The sequence below is a fragment of the Orycteropus afer genome, unplaced genomic scaffold, assembly GCF_000298275.1.
Source record: "Orycteropus afer afer isolate SDZICR_OR568_19922 unplaced genomic scaffold, OryAfe1.0 scaffold00330, whole genome shotgun sequence".
NCBI lineage: Eukaryota > Metazoa > Chordata > Mammalia > Tubulidentata > Orycteropodidae > Orycteropus > Orycteropus afer.
In genome coordinates this window covers 3,384,592-3,401,465 of record NW_006921917.1, presented here as the reverse complement: position 1 = coordinate 3,401,465, position 16,874 = coordinate 3,384,592, and the positions used below count along the sequence as shown (strand labels likewise).

The 16,874-nt window shown below is 45.3% G+C and overlaps 1 protein-coding gene across 1 annotated transcript in view; it reads right to left on the bottom strand.

Moving 5' to 3' along the window:
• Positions 1-14,449, bottom strand: part of LOC103206836 (asialoglycoprotein receptor 2) — a 21,251-nt gene extending 6,802 nt beyond the window's left edge. Inside the window, exons 1-6 of the mRNA XM_007952357.1 lie at positions 14,326-14,449; positions 7,274-7,390; positions 6,521-6,616; positions 5,785-5,856; positions 5,557-5,643; positions 5,334-5,479 (exon numbers count right to left, since the gene is read on the bottom strand). Coding sequence (XP_007950548.1) covers positions 5,334-5,479; positions 5,557-5,643; positions 5,785-5,856; positions 6,521-6,616; positions 7,274-7,390; positions 14,326-14,449 — 642 coding nt within the window. The remainder of the gene's footprint in view (positions 1-5,333; positions 5,480-5,556; positions 5,644-5,784; positions 5,857-6,520; positions 6,617-7,273; positions 7,391-14,325) is intronic.
• Between the last annotated feature and the right edge of the window lie 2,425 nt (positions 14,450-16,874).

Here is a 16,874-nt window from a genome sequence, read left to right as displayed (position 1 = left end):
AGGGAGAAAAATCAGCATGGAACTTATGCAAAAAAAAAAAAAAAAAAAAAGGAAGAGGAGGAAGAAACGCAGTATCAAAAAAAGAAGTGAAAACTACAATTTGGAAAGGAGACTTGTTTCAGAACACAAAGGGTTACCGGAGAACAACTCCTTTACTTCCTCAAAAAAAAAAAAAAAAATTAAAGAGGAGCTTTTTTATGTAGATGGAGCCAAAAGCAAAGAAGGAAGCCCTTACTACTCTCCAAACTGAAGCCAAAGTAAAGGTGTCAAAGGCCAAGAAGACAGTACTGAAAGGCATCCACAGCCACAAAAAAAAAAAGAAAGAGAGAGAGAAGATTCGCACATCACCCATCTTCTGCTGGCCCAAGACACTGCAGCTCCAAAGGTAGCCCAAATATCCTCGGAAGAGCACCCCAAGAGAAACAAACTTGACCACTGTACTATCATCAAGTTCTCCCTGACCACTGACTGAAGTGGCCATGAAGAAGATCGAAAATAACAACACTCTTGTGTTCATTGTCCCTGTCAAGGCTATGAAGAAGCTCTATGACACTGATTTGGCCAAGGTCAGCAGCTTGATCAGGCCTGATGGAGGGAAGAAGGCACATATATATTCGACTGGCTCCTGGCTATGATGCTTTGAGTGTTGCCAACAAAATTGGAATGAATCATCTCAACTAAGTCCAGCTGACTAATTCTAGATATGTTTTTACCACACACAAAAACAAAAATTAAAGAGGAGATGAATGATACATTTCAAAGAAAATATCAACGAAGGCAACAGAATGATAAATAAAGGAATGAAATAGAAGATAAAATTTGAGATATACTTAAAAAGAAATCAGCAACTCAGCAGAAAGCCAAGTGTGAGGCGTAGAGAACAGACATGAGAAAAGCACCCAGAATGCAGAGGGAAAGGAGAAAGATGAAACTAAATAGCAAGAAGATGATGGTGATGGAGGGCAGACGGTGGAGATACAGGTGCATGTGTGGTGGTTCAGTCTGTGTGTCAGCTGGGCTGGGCCTGGTTGAGTGGCTGGGCAGCTCGATGTAGTACTCCCCATGATGAGACTGGTAATCAACTCCACGGTGGAATCTACTGTGAGCAGCTGAGTAGCTGCCCTAGGGATATAGTCTACTTCCTGTATATATAAGGAGAAGCCTTGGGAATGGTCTCTAGCTTATGGCACGCTTGGACCCTGCATGTAGCCGTGCCATTGTTCAGCAGCCTGCCATGGTCTGCTGATCTTGGGACTTACAACGGACTTAAATTAATGGCCTGCCGTGTGGTTTGGTAACATCAGGACTGTACCATTTTATTTGTCGACCTTGGGCTTGTCAGTCTCAGCAGCCAGTAGCTGCCTGAGTGAAGAATTGCCTCTAGCTTCAGTGGGCCAGGAGCTGGAGGCGGAGCTGAAGCCCAAGGTCGAGGGGCTTTCACACAGCCCCTAGAGCCTGGCACTTTGAACTTGGACTTCTAGCCTCCCGAACTATAAGAGAATAAACTCTTGTTTGTTAAGGCCATCCCGTTTATGGTATATCTCCTGTCAGAGTGGTACCAGGTAACTAGAACAGATGATATGCTTCAGAGGAAAAGAACAGAAGTGAACAAGAAAAAAATATCCAAAGAAATGACAGAAGAAAATCTTCTAACATGTTAGAAGACCTGACTTTACATACTGAAAGGACTCTCCTGGACAATCAATCAAACAATCAATCAATAATAAATAAATAAGTACAGAATATGCAACACCTATATCTGGATAAGGTTAATGAAATTCAAAGAGAAAAGACCCCCTCCAACTATTCAGGCAAAATATCTAAGGAATCTAGGACAGAAAAGAAAGGTATGTATATAAAACAAAAACAAACTCACTGCTGTCAAGTTGGATCCGACTCATAGCGACCCCTCCTTGGGTTTCCAAGGTGGTATCACTATGGAAGTAGATTGCCCAACCTGCCTTCTTAGGAGTGGCTGATGGGTTTGAACCGCCAGCCTCCTGGTTAGCAGTCAAGTGTCTTAGGCCCTATAGGAAGAAGAATAAGCACCCTGGTTTCTTTATTTCTAAGGTGGAAAGCTAGATACAGTGTTAATTTTTAAAGCCAATAAGTTTCAGCATATCACTTAAAGTTATGATGTAATCATGTAAAAGTTATTAAAAAGTACTCACTAGCATAACAAAAATAAACTTTTATTTATTTATAAAATTCCAAAATACCATAGGGGGAAAAAAAAAACACATCTCAATAGTGAATCAGAAAAAAAAAACAAAGACACATATAAAATAGAAAAGGAAGTAAGATCAAGATTAAATATCTCTACTGAAAAAAGATTCTTACTAGATTTTTTTTTTTTACATCAAAAACAAAACTTATACACAATCTATAGGAAAATTACCCCCAGCTTAGCTACACAACAGCATTGCTTGGGGGAATTTTCACAAAATCCCAATGCTCAGGACGGACCCAAGACGAATTATACCAGAATCTTTGTGGGAGAGAGAGATCCAGGTGTCAGTATTTTTAAACTCCACAAGAGATTCCAATGAATGCAGCCAAAGCTGAGAATCATTAATGTACAGTAAAGAGACTCAAGAAGATTGGGAACAAAAGGATGGACAGACATAGACCAAGCCAATGCAACTGCAAAGAAAACAAGGCCCATGCTATTTATATCAGATAAGGATGAGTTCAAGGCAAAAAGTACTAGACAGGCATTCAATCTTTAATAATGAAAGCACTATCTGCCGTGAAGCCGTAGCAGTCATGAACGTGTTGTGGGCCGAATTACAGACCATCAAAATGTTAGGTTGAACTGCATGAAATTGACATTTTTACAGGTCAAAATTGATTGACTACTGGCAGTTTCAACTTTATAAATAAAATCAAAATATGTTATATATATGATACACTACTTCATCACTGTCTGTTGGTTTGTCGCACTGTGGTGGCTTGCATGTTGCAACGATGCTGGAAGCTATACCACTGGTATTTCAGACACCAGTAGGGTCACCCCTTGTGGACACATTTCAGCAGAGCTTCAAGACTAAGACAAATTAGGAAGAAAATTTTGGCAATCTGTTTCCAAAATTAGCTGGTGAAAACCTTACGGATCACAACAGATCATTGTCCAATATAGTGCTGGGAGATTAGCTTCCTAGGTTGTAAGGTACTACGCAATCGCTATAACAATGGACTCAAACCTACTGATATTCAAGAAGATGGTGTGGGACCAGGCAACATTCTTTTCCATTGTCCATAAAGTCGTAATGAGGAGGAGCTGACTTAACAACAAATCCCTCTGCCAAAGACTGATGCATACTAAACAGCTGATGAGTAGACTCTGACCTTCATATCACATGATAAATTACTGTGCCATTATAATAGTTATAAGTTAATATATAATAAAGCCCTCATACCCTCCATAGTTCTGAGGCAGCAAGTAGTGGGATAGATCTGAAGTCTGGCTCCACCATGACTTACCAGCTGCATAGCAAGTTACTTAACCTCTCTGCTCCCTAAACTCCTCATCTCTAAAGTAGGGATTGGGGTAGTGCCTAAGGCATCTGACTGCTAACAAGAAGCCTGGCAGTTTAAACCCACCAGCCACTCCTTGGAAGGGAGGTTGTTGGGCAATCTATTTCCGTAGTGATACTACCTCGGAAACCCAAGGAGGGGTTGCTATGAGTCGGATCTGACTCGACGGCAGTGAGTTTGTTTTTTTTTTAAAGTAGGGATAAAGGAGTTCTGGTGGCACAGTGATTAAAGCATTTGGCAGCTAACCAAAAGTTTGACAGTTTGAACCCGCTAGCCGCTCCTTGAGAGAGCCGCTCCATGAGGCAGTTGCTTCTGTAAAGATTTATAGTCTTGGAAGCCTTATGAGGCAGTTCTACTCTGTCCTATGGGGTTGCTATGAGTTGGAATCAGGTCCATGGCAGTGGGTTTGGTTTTGTTTTTTTAAAGGAGGGGTAAGATCCCTGGGTGGTGCAAATGGTTGGCACTCAACTGCTAACCTAAAAGTTGACAGTTCAAACCCACCCAGTGGCTCCGAGGGAGAAAAGCGGAGGCAATCTGTTTCCAGCAGGATTATAGCCGAGAAAACCCTATGCAGCAGTTCTATTCCGTAACACATAGAGTTACCAGGACTCCAGACAACTAACAACAACAACAAAGCAAAGATAATATGAATGCTGATCTCAGAAACCCGAGGACAGGTTGCTGTGGGTCGCATCGACTCAATGGCAGTGAGTTTGTTTGTTTTTTGGTACCATCTAGAATATCAGACAGTGTTTCAGGAACCATTCCCTGGAGAAGGATATCATGCTTGATAAAGTGAAGGGTCAGGGAAAAAGGGGAAGGCCCTCAACGAGATGAATAGACATAGTGGCTGCAACGATGGGCTCAGGTATAGCAGGGATTGCGAGGCTGGCACAGGACCGGGCAGTGTTTCGTGCTGCTGTGCACAGGGTCGCTATGAGTCGGAGACAACTGGACGGCACGTAACAACACCAACCATCTAGAATTGCTGTGAGCATTAAATAAGTAAATATGTGGAAGTGTCTGGTACGTGGTATATACTCAATAGATGTTACCATTATCTTCCTTTTTCAAAACCATCTCACCTGTGCTGATGGGCTGGTTCTTGCCCGTGAACACTGGTGTTTGGGGCTGTGATCTGGTGGCAGCAGTGGGAAGTGAAGAGAGAGGGGACTGTGTAAGGACCCAGGAGCTCACTGCAAGCATTTCACTGGGAATCCTGGCCCACCCTGCTCCTTTCACGCAGCTAACCACCACATCATAAGGTGAGCTCATGTCAGAAAGGAACTCTCAGCTCCTCAACTTTGCTCTCTATCCAAGTCCTGGACTTTTCCTGTTCATCCTGTCTCAAGTTCTGTTTCCTTGGCCTGCTCCTCGTCACCTGGTCACCTGGCCTGTCCCTTTGCCAGAGCTTCTGGCTGCAATCTCCCACCTCTTGGAATCAGTGGCTGCTCCACTATGAATCCGCCAGAGCTTCACCAGACTTCTACTTCCGGACCCTTCCTTAAGTAAAGTTTAAAAGGCAAGCCTGACCCAGCCTCCCAGAGTCTGCTTTCCCAAGGGTTTCCTCCTTCTTTTGGCACAAGCGGTTTGCAATTGGCTATGAACCTGCCATTTTGAGCCTACCCAGTGGCATCGTGGAAGAAATGCCTGGCAATCTGCTTCTGTAAAGATTACAGCCAAGAAAACCCTACGGAGCAGTTCTGCTCTGTAACACAGGAGGCCTCCTGAGTCAGAATTGATTCAATGGCAACAGGTTTAGTTTCTGGTTTGGGTTGGGAAGGCTATGGGCTCACCTCCTCCTTCTTGGAGTTGACGACGACCAGATGGGCATTCTCCAGCTGGCAGTACTTGTCAGCCTCAGACCAGGTCATTCCAGTGCGAGAAAACCAGTAGCAGCTGCCTTCGTGCTCCATCCAGTTGATAGGGCAGCATTCTGTGCCTGAGGAAGAGGGGGCAGAGGCCATGAGACCCTGCAGAGAGGGCAGGTCACAGGTACTGGTGACTCCCCACCCCTACCATTGCTCTTGATGTACGCCGTCTGACACGCCAGGATGCGCAGATCAACTGGGAAATGCTTCAGGTGAAGGAGCAAGCTGGCATGATCTAGGAGGACACAAGGACAGACAACGATGTGGACAGACACAGTGTGGGGTCCCACCGACCAGGACCAGGCACAGGAGGCCAGCCTTTGACTGGGGACGCACACACACACACACACACACAATCCAGGGAGACGTGGCTGACCTGATTTCAGGTCCTGATTCTGTTTCTCCAGCTTGGCTTCCAGAAATGTTGTCCTATCACTTGCATTGCCTCCTGGAAGAGAGAAAAGCTAATTCTTTTCCCTCAATTCTGCTTCCTTAACATCCCTCCATCTTCACTGCTTATGTGGCACCTGTCTTGGCCACTATCACCTTTTCCTGGCCCGTTTCAAGGATCTACCCCCTGGCTTCCGTGACTCAATCTATTCTCTCTACATGGCCAACGTGATTTTTATGAAGCACGAACCTAATCTGCTCACTCCCCTGCTTAAGTCCTTCCAATGGACCCTTATTTTCTCTAAATAAAGCCTCAATTAACATGGCTTTCTTGCACAACCTGGCCCCTACATGCCTCCCTGGCCCACCACTCACCCCATCAGTTATCAGCTCCAGCCACATCAGAATTGAAAGCTCACAACATAGGTAGTGGTTTTTTGTACCCTTGGCCATAGAAGATTCTGTTCTATCTACCTGGCACTTAACCTCCATCTTCTTCACCTTCCCAACTTCTACTCACCCTCCAAGACCCCACAACTCAGGAATCTGCATTCCTGGGAGCCTCACCCTGCATCTCAGGCCAGGTTGTCCCAGTCTGCAAGCCCAGCACCCTGAACTCGCCTCATTTACAGACCCTGAGCTAGGCATCTACACTACACCCAGTAGGTCTGTGTGGATAAATTAGCACCTGAACCACCTAACCCATCCCCTGTCCCACTCACCATGGGAGCTGAGAGCCTGGATCTCCAGCAGGGTGCTTGATGAAAAGTTGTTGAAAGTTTCTTTCAGAGCCCGCAGCTCCCTTTGCATCTGGGTGCCTTGTCAAGAGACAGGGGGAACAGGACAAGGTGGAGGGGGCTGTGTCCCTATGACAGTCCTGCCACTGCCTATGCAACTGTCCCCCTCACCACGCCTCACTGCCTTCATCACTATTATTGTTAGCTGCCATCAAGTCAACCGCTGACTCATGGTGACCCCATGTACCGTGGGATGGGACTGTTGTGGTCCATAGGGTTTTCATTGGTTAATTTTCAGCAGTAGATTGCCAGGCTTTTCTTCCTAGTCTATCATAGTCTGGAAGCTCTACTGAAACCTATTCAGCATCATAGCAACATGCTAGCCTCCACAGACAGACAGGTGGTGGCTGCACGAGAGATGCGTTGGCCAAGAATCAAACCTGGAATTCAGCAGGGTGAGAATTCTACCACTGGACCACCACTGCCCCCTCCATCATTCACCTCATCATCTCCCCATCTTGGCCCCCATCACTGCCCCATAACCACCCTCATCACCGCCCCCCATTGCTTTCCCTGTCATTGCCCTCCACCCTTGTCCAGTCACTTTCTTCCATTATTCCTTCCAACATCATTGCCCCATCACAGCCCCTAACCTTCATCTCTTTCCCTGTCATGGTTCTTATTGCTTTCACATTGTCCCATCTTTGCCTTCATCAGTTCCCCCACAGTAATACTCACTTTTGGACCCAATCACGCAGATGACCAGAAGCAGCAAAATGTTGAAGGCCAGGGCAAGCAGGCTGAGGCAGCGCCTGGAGCAAAGACGCCACAGGAAGGGCTGAGGGGGAGGTGGCCCTGCAGGAAAAGGGGTGTCAGGAAAAGGAAGGGGTGTCCAAAGGACAAGGAAGTTAGAGAGTGAAGCATAACAGAAGCATACAGAGAACAGAAATCTAAGGAAGTATGACCTGGGGTAGGAGGAAGGAGTCTTGAGGGAGGGGAAGGATGTTGGGGGAGTCAGTGGGCACACGGACATCCACGTGCCCTGTGTGCAAAGCCCCATTCTTGGGGAGGGGGTGTCTTAAGTCAATCTCTTTTGAAATATAAAAGAGATTAAACAAGTGAGTGGAAGTAGAGATGGGTAAGACAGATGCCAAGAACATATGGAGATCTCCAAGGAACCAGGAATCAGAAGTTGAAGAGATAAGGATCTTCCCACAGAACCAACAGAGACAGAAAACCTTCCCCTCTAACTGGCACCCTGAATTTGGACTTCTAGCCTACCAAACTGTGAGAAAATAAATTTCTGTTTGTTAAAGCCAAAAGAAGAAAGAAAGAAAAAAGCCCCACTTTTGGAGCTCTGAAACAGGGGTACACAGAGGTGGCTAGGGGACAGATCTGGTCCTTAAGGACACATCCTGAGAAACAAGGTCTATGAGTGGGTTTCCTCTCCTGCAGAGGGGCTTCAGATCACCTCTGACCTTCTTGATCTCTGCTCTTTTGTCCCTTTGGCTGAGGTCCCCAGAGGCTGGCCTTGCGTTCCTCTTAGACTCCATGCCTGGGACCCTCCAACAAGTCCAGGACTGGAACAATTCCTCCTCCCCACAGTCCACTGGGATCCTCGAGTCTAGATCATTTCACCATGGACCACTCCCCAAGGGACACCTCCAAGACTCCATCTTCATCATCATCCCCCACCACTCAAAGCCTCCTCTCTCCATCTCCCCCTGCCCTTGCTGCCCTGGCAACCCTAGTTCCAGTGCAAACACTCCCTTTAACCCTCAGCCATCATGCAGAAACCTCTTCCTCCCCTTGATCAGACTGAACCCTGACCATACACACACATATATTCACACACATTCATATACACTCATACACACATTTTTATACTATCACACAAAAACACAAACACACACTTATTAATATACATTCTTATGTTCTCATGCACACCTACATTAACACATTCTCTCACACACACTCACACATATATCTTTGCACACATTCATACTGTCTCACACACACACCCTAACACACACATTCACACACACACACTCACACCCACATCATCACACACAGCGCTGCCTCACCACTCCTGCTGTACTCTTGGCCCTGAACTCCTGCATTTGCACCATCCACCTACAAACAAAACACTTCCTCTTTTCCACCTCAGATCTAGATTCTGTAGACTTCTCGCTCTTCATCAAGTATCATACTCCCACAGCCTGACTGAGGTGAGACAGAGACCCAGAATCTTCCTCCAAAGTTCATATCCTGCCACTATCCTGGGTTGGACATCATCACTGAAACCAGCCAACAATAACCTTGACCTCCTCACTCCAATTGTTGTCACCCACCTCCACTTCAACTCCACCTAGGACCCCGTCTTGACCCCAGAGGCCTCACTTCTGATGCCCTGACTGCCCACTATGGGCACATCTCACTCCCACCCCTCACTTGCAATTCACCCACCAACAGCTCCTCCCAACCACAGTTTTCCCTATCTAGGCAGGACTTCATGGCTAAGGCCCTGACTTCTCTCTCCAGTCCGGTCCACTCCGTGGGCCCTTGTCTGTCTGCCCAGTTTGACCTGTAAACACCCAGTTCTGGGTTACCCCAGCAATAGACCTTTGTTTTTCTACCCTGAAACCAGACAGCCCACAGGTGTATTCCCATGTGGTGTTAACTAGCTCTGAGACCGTGAACAAGTCATTCAGTTTCTTGATGCCTCAATTTTCTCATGTGGAAAAAGGGGCCAATGAAAGTACTTACCTCATTGGTTGTTCTGAGAACTAAATGAGTTAAAACATGTAAAATAAGTAACTTAATAAGTTTGAAAGTAAAAGAAAGGGCCTATCCTGGATAAACAGGAACCAGACTTACTCTCCCATCTACAACAACTAAAACAAAAGTAGACAAACATAAGAAACAACAGCTGTCAAGACACTGGATGTTATAGTCCACAAAAACAATGTTCTATATCCTACTTTGGTGAGTAGCGACTGAGGTCTTAAAATCTTGTGAGCAACCATTTAAGATGCAACTATTGCTCTCTACTCATCCAAAGCAGAGTGAAGAATATCAAAGATGTGTAGAAACAGTTCGTCCAAAGGTCTAATGGACCACATGGACCCCAGCCTCCATGATCCTGAGATGATGCCCAGCTACCACTGCCAAACACTCCGAAATAGGAGATCTTGAATAGAATGGGAGAAAATTATGGAACAAAACTCAAAATCATTAAAAAAAAAAAAAAAAAGACTAGGCCTATTGGTCTTATAGAGACTGGTGAAACTATGGTCTTTAGACACCCTTCAAGCATAAAACTGAAATCACCCACATACATCACTTTTCAGCTAAACAATGGACAGACCTATAAAGTAATGGTAATACCAGGGAGGTACTCAACCCTTAGAGCCATTGGCCATTTTGATTAGCCTTTTGATCAAAGGGGCAGCATTTTCCCAGGGATGAAGCTCAGAAGACAGGTAGGAATAGGAAAGAAGGATGAATGGAAATAGTGAACACAGGGAAGTGGGAAGCATGCTTTTACTTTGTGGGGATTGCCATTGATGTCATGAAAATAAAATGTGTATGAGTTGTTGAAATGAAAACCAATTTGCTCTCTAAATTTCCACCCAAATCACAATAAACAGTTGGGGTTTGTTTGTTTTGTTTTGTTTAAAAAAGACACTGGATGTTAGTCAACAAAGGGCGACGATTTCTGAGAACTGGGAAATAAACAAGGTGGGCCCTATGGTTGCCTCAGCTCACTGCTTGGAGGAAGTTTTCAGGTCATGGGTCAGGGAGAGGGGATTCAGGTAAATCCTAGTAGACTCCCTGGGTTAAAGAGACAGAGCTGAGAGTCTGGGAAGACTATCATGGCTAGAATTCATAGGACAGAGCACAAGAGAGAAAGCTACAGAGAGAGAACTCTAGCAATCAGCTGAGTACTGAGTGCTACATGTAAATAAATTACTTTAGACCAAGAAAAAAAAAATCTGTCTGGCAATCATACGGAGCCAGGAATAGTGCTAATTTCCACCGACCAGACTGGAAAAACTCATAATCCTCAGGGCTTTAGGTAAAGTATTCCAAGAAGTCAGTAGCAGACCTTAAAATTAGCCATAGACCGAGCACTGCTCTAGACCATCTAACAAATCCATAAAAAGCAAGACCCAAAAGGATCCACCTGATTCCAATAACTTAAGTACATCTCAGAACAAAGCTCAAGAATATTTGGAGGAATAAAAAAATGCCCAGCAGCCAACAGAATAAAAAACACAATGTCTGGCATCCGATCAAAGATTACCAGACGTTCAAAGAAACAGGAAAATGCAACTCATATGTGGAGATGAATAAATCAATAAAAATGGATCCAAAACTGATACAAATATTAGAATTAACAGACAAGAACATCAGAGCAGATGTTATACCTATATTCCAAATGTTCAAAAAGTTAAGTACAGCTACAGGTATTGACTCATCAGACACAAACAGTAAGTAAGTAACCAAAAATACAGAGAATAAACAAGGCTACAAGAGCCACACACCATCTACCTTGAAACCAGAAGAACTAGATGGTGGCTGCCTACCACCACTTACCACAGCTACCACCTACTATTCTGACCAGGATGACAATAATTGGTTCAGGATAGAATGGAGAAAAAAAATATGGAGCAGAACTCAAACTCTTATTTGGAAAAAAAAAAAATCTACACAAACTGGAACAGTAGAGAACAGAGAAACCTCTGAGATTATCACCATGAGACACTTTTTAAACCTAGACCTAAGTCTATCACCTTTTAGCAAAATGGCAAAGTAGCACACAAATAAAGGCTATTAGCTATAAAATCAGTGCCCTACTTAAAAACCAACAGTGTGAGACCAAAAGGTCAACAATTTCTCAAAAGCAAAGATGAAAGGATAAGGGGGCAGGGAAACTAGAGGACTGGAAAGGGAACAAATAGAACACAGTGAAAGTGGATGTTGACACACTGTGATAAGTGTAACTAATGTCACTGAACAATTAGTGTAGATATTGTCAAATGGGAACCTAACTTGCTGTGTAAACTTTCATCAAAAATGGAATAAAATGTTATTTTTAAAAAAATGTTTAGTAGAGACATGGAAGATATTAAATGTACCAAATTGAATGTTCAGAGATGAAAACTCCAATGTCTGAAATGAAAAATACACTGGGTAGCAATATTGCAAATTAGATATGTGTAAGAAAAAAATAGTTAGCTTAAAGTCATAGCAATAATAATGGAAATGGCTGCCGTATATCTTGTAGTCTAGATGTCACAGGTTTACAGATGGATAGGAACTTTGTCCAAGAAATATGCTTAAAGTCCCACCCATATTTGATTCAAAAGATTCAGAATACTAAATTTTGGACTTGGAGTGAATGTAAGACTTCAGGATGATATGATGAGGTGATGTGTTTTCATGTGGCAAGGACATGAATTTTCCATGGTCAAAGGGTGGAGTGTTGTGGATTGAATTGTGTCTTCCCACAGTATGTGTTGTAAATCCCAACTTCTATGCTTTCAGTTATAATCCTATTTGGGAATGACTTGTTTTTGTTATGTTCGTGAGGCAGGATTAGTGTAGGGTGTGCCCTGAGTTGCTCTCTTCTGAGATGTAAAGGAAAAAGAAAAAGGAAAGAAGCAGAAATGGAGGAAGAGAGATGGCAGGCCACCTGAAGATTACCCAGAAGCTCAGAAGAGACAAGGGCCTTCCTGAAGAGCTGTCAGAGAGGGAAAGCTTTCCCTAGAGCCAGCACCCTGAATTTGGACTTCGAGCCTCCTAAACTGTGAAAAAAAAAAATAATAATTTCTGTTTGTTAAAGCCACCCACTTGTGGTACTTCTGTTACAATAACCCTAAATAACTAAGACACCCCCCTTTTAGGAAGGAAAAGTGGGAGGAAACATTGCATAAATAAATAAATAGAAAGGAAAAGTGCTGGGATGGGCATGAACGTGCCTGAAGACTAAAATCTCGAGAGAGAGAAAAAAAATCCAAAAATGGTGACAGCATCAGTGAGTTATGGACTACTTGCAGTAATTGGAGTTTCCAAAGAGAGAGAAAAATATTTGAAGAACCATAGCCAAATTATTTCCAAATGTGACGGAAACTTGCAAAAGTCGTACAGTGGTCAAAGCATTCAGCTGTTAACCAAAAGGTCGGCAGTTCAAACCCACCAACTGCTCAACAGGAGAAAGATGAGGCAGTCTCGTAAAGATTTACAGCCTTGGAAACTCTATGAGGCAGTTCTACTCTGTCCCATAGGCTCACTATGAGTCAGCATTGACTCTATGGCAGTAAGCTTTATGAATATGCAAAGTGCCTGGAAGATTGGAATATGATACTGGTAAGCAGTTGATAAATGTCAGCTAGCATGATGATGGAGTCTCCTTGGTAGTGTGTCACTGTTGCTGTCATGTGCCGTTGAGTCAGACTCGACTCATAGCAACCCCTCCTTGGGTTTCCGAGGCAGTATCACTATGGAAGTAGATTGCCCAACCTTCCTTCCAAGGAGTAGCTGGTGGGTTTGAACCACCAGACTTCTGGTTAGCAGTCAAGTGTCTTAGGCACTACACTACCAGAGCTCCTTCCTTGGTAGTACAAACAGTTAACCAACTCAGCTGCTGACTGAAAGGTTGCAGGTTCAAGTCCACTCAGGGATACCTCAGGATAAAGGGCTGATGATCTATTTCCAGAAAATCAACCATTGTAAACTCTATGGAGTCACCATGAGTCAGAATCAACTGGACAGCAACTGGTTTATTGGTTTAACATGGTGACTGCACCCCTCCCAGGCACAGAGGCTACTGGAGAGAAATGCACTAACCAGTTGCACCACCTTGACTTGCCACTCAGTGTTGTCCATCCATCCTCTTAGGTGAGATCCCTCTCCCATTAAATCCAAGGCCTCTGGACTCTCATTAAGCTTCCTGCTCAATCTCTGAATCTTCTCACCCACAGAAGAGTCAACAATATCCAAAATTATTTTTGAATGTTTACTAGGTACCAGACATCATGTGGGCACTGGGGATGGAGAGCAGAGCAAGACAGGCATGGTCTTTTCCCTGTGGAGGCTACTGCCTGGTGGGAAGATCTGATAGCCCACTACACAGGAAGAGGACAGACCATGGGTGGAAACACCTCACCCTCCTGCCCTCCCTAGCTCCCACCCACACCTGCAGTAGCACCAGCCCTGCCTGAGTTTGGCAGCCTCTTCCCAGCCCAAGTTAACCAATCCCCCTCCTGCCTCCATAGAACCTTGATCCATTACCAGCATCCACAAGCCCTGACACTCACCCCCACCCCCGTCACTCTGCTGGCTCCTGCCCTTCTCTCTAGAACTACTCAGGCCTCTCTCACCGTGAAACCTTTGCCCAGACACTCAGACCTTCAGTCAAGATTTGTTAGAGAAAAGAGGGGGAGAGGGGCCAGGAATCTTCCAGGATCTCTCTGTGCCCATTCATCCCCAACACATACACTTCTTTCTTACTCGGCATCTTTGCACACACACACACACAGCACACATGGAAGGAAGAGGGAGAGAAAACCATCTCAGCTTCCAGTTGTTACCACACCTCTGAGCACACACCCTTTCCTGGGGTCCTGGGCTGAAGTGGAAGGTGGGGTTGGGGCAAGTAGAGGCCTCAGGCACGTCACACCCGAGACACTCAGTCCCTGTTCACAGAGTCACTATGACCAAGACTTCAGAGAGCAGAGCACCATGGGGAGCAGAGGCAGAGGTGGCATGAAGCCCCAGACACTTGCCTTTCCAAAACGGATCTTCTCTTCTGGGATTCTGCCCACAAGGGCCTGGCCCCTCACTTCTACCCAGCTGGTGGTCATTTTCCTCAGAGTCCAGCTGCTGGATGTCTTGAAAGTCCTTCACCATGATGGGCCCAGGACTGGAGCCGGACCTGGGCTGGGTTTAGATTGTTTTTAGGGGTGAGGTTGGGGCTGGTGCTTGTGGTGCTTGTAGAGGCTGGTGATAAAAGTCAAATCTAGGTTGAGGTGACATGTTGGTTTGGATGTGAGTTTGGAAGTGACCTTGAGGTTGAGGTTTGAAATACAGCTGGGGCCTATTCTCTTTCAGGAGATTGCCTGAGGCTGTGACAGAGGCCTTGAGCCTTCCTTCCTTACTCTTATAGGCCAACACACGGGTATCTTCCCATTCAGCCCCCAATACCCCTAAAATGTTGTTGTTGTTATGTGCTATGGAGTCAGACCCGACTCACAGCAACTCCTTCTTGGGTTTCCGAGGCAGTATCACTACGGAAGTAGATTGCCCAACCTTCCTTCCGACCCCTGAACTAGGGTCTCCTTAATCCCAAGTATCTCTAGTCCCACCGGCCTCCCCACACTTGATTACCTGCTAAAAGTGGAGGTATGACTCCTGGATCTCTCAGGCTGCCCAGGCTCCAAGATGAAGGGGGTTAAAGCCTGGGGACTGGAGTAGGTGGTGTTAGATAGAAGAGGAGCGATGGGGGCTGGCCTATGCAAGGCCCAGAGCCCAATATTCTGAGTTCCAGGGGTTTCCACCTTGCATCTCCTGTCCCTGGGACTTTGGACAGTAAACAGAAGTGGATATGGAGTTGGAACTCAGGTGAAGGGTAGAGGGGGTAGGGAATAGGACCATCTCTGTCCTAGTCTCCAGAGAAAGCTATCTCCTAGACTGTCCCACCATCCCCACATGCCAGCCACCGCACTCTCATTGCTTGATTTGGGAGAGGGGCCAGGCCTGGGGGAGTTGGGTACGGTTTGCTGTTATCTCCCTGCTCCTCCCCTACCCCCTCTCACTTCCTGTCTTTGAATTTCCCAGAATTGTTGGTGTTTCCAAACACCCTTACTAGGATCAGAGGGACGATTAACATAAACTTAATGCCTCCTAAGCAAAAACTCCCTCGTTCCCCCTGCCTATGACCCTGGTAACCACTAATAATCTTTGGGTTCTGTATCTTTGTTTATTTCATATAAGTGTAATTGTATAGTATTTGTTCTTTGGCAACTGGCTTATTTTGCTCAGCTTGATGTTTTCAAGGTTCATCCACATGGTGGCGTTGCAATGCAATGAATTACTTAACACGGCCCTTCTAGCATAGTCTTCCGTTTTGTGATTATTCTAAATCCTAGCCTGTGGTTGCCTCGGAAACCCAAGGAGAGGTTGCTATTAGTCAGATCTGGCTTGATAGTGAGTGATGCCTGTGGTTAGGGTCCCATTTTGGGATGAATTCTCCATTATGTTGATGAGGCAGGATTAGGGTGGACTGTACCTTGAGGCCTGCCTTAATGGAAGATGTGACTCAAACCATCACTCTTAAGTTTTCTTGAGGGCATATGTACGAATGTTCTGGCAAAATACACCCCCAAGCTCTGGATCCTGTGTCTGGTTTGTCGTTATCTCACCCCCAGATCTGGGGCTTGACACAGCAGCTGATCATGTGACCTGCCAGTTTGGGTTTGTTGGCCCCTGAAGCCATGTGACAAAAGAGAATTCTCCAGACCAATGCTGACCCACGGATTTGGGCCTTGCCAGCCACCACAGCCGTGTGAGCCATTTTCTTTGCAGTTCATGAATTGTGTGAGATGTCATAGTGAAATATGGAACCCTAAGATGGGAGGGAGAGTCTGGTGGGAAGGAGGATGACTTGATGGAGCAGTAGAGCAATTTAGAAAACACGGACATTTGGGTCATCTTTAACCTTCACCTCGGGACCAGCCTTGTGCTGATCCTTCTCAAAGAAATTGTTCAAGCAGGCATGCATCAAGACTTCATCTCTCTTTATGGCTGAGTAATATTCATACATATATACATGTGTATGTGTCGTTGTTAGGTGCTGTCGAGTCATTTTCGACTCATGGCGACCCTATGCACAGCAGAATGAAACACTGTCCAGTCCCGTGCCAGCTCCCTGATTCTTGCTATATGTGAGCCCATCACTGCACCCACTGTGTCAATCCCTCCCATTGAGGGCCTCCCCCTCTTTCGTCGAACCTCCACCTTACCAAGCATGACCTCCTTCTCCAGGGATGGTCCCTTCTGATAACATGACCAAAGTAGGTGAGGTGAAGTCTGGTCCTTCTCGATTCCAAGGAGCATTCCGGCTGCACTTCCTCCAGGACAGATTTGTTAGTTCTTTGAGCAGTCCATGGTACTTTCAGCACCACTAGTCAAAAGCATCAACTTTTCTTCAGTCTTCCTTATTCATTGTCCAGCTTTCACATGCACATGCGATTAAAAATACAGTGGCTTGGGTCAGGCACACCTTAGTCCTCAAGGAGACATTTTGCTCTTCAGCACTTGAAAGAGCACCTTTGCA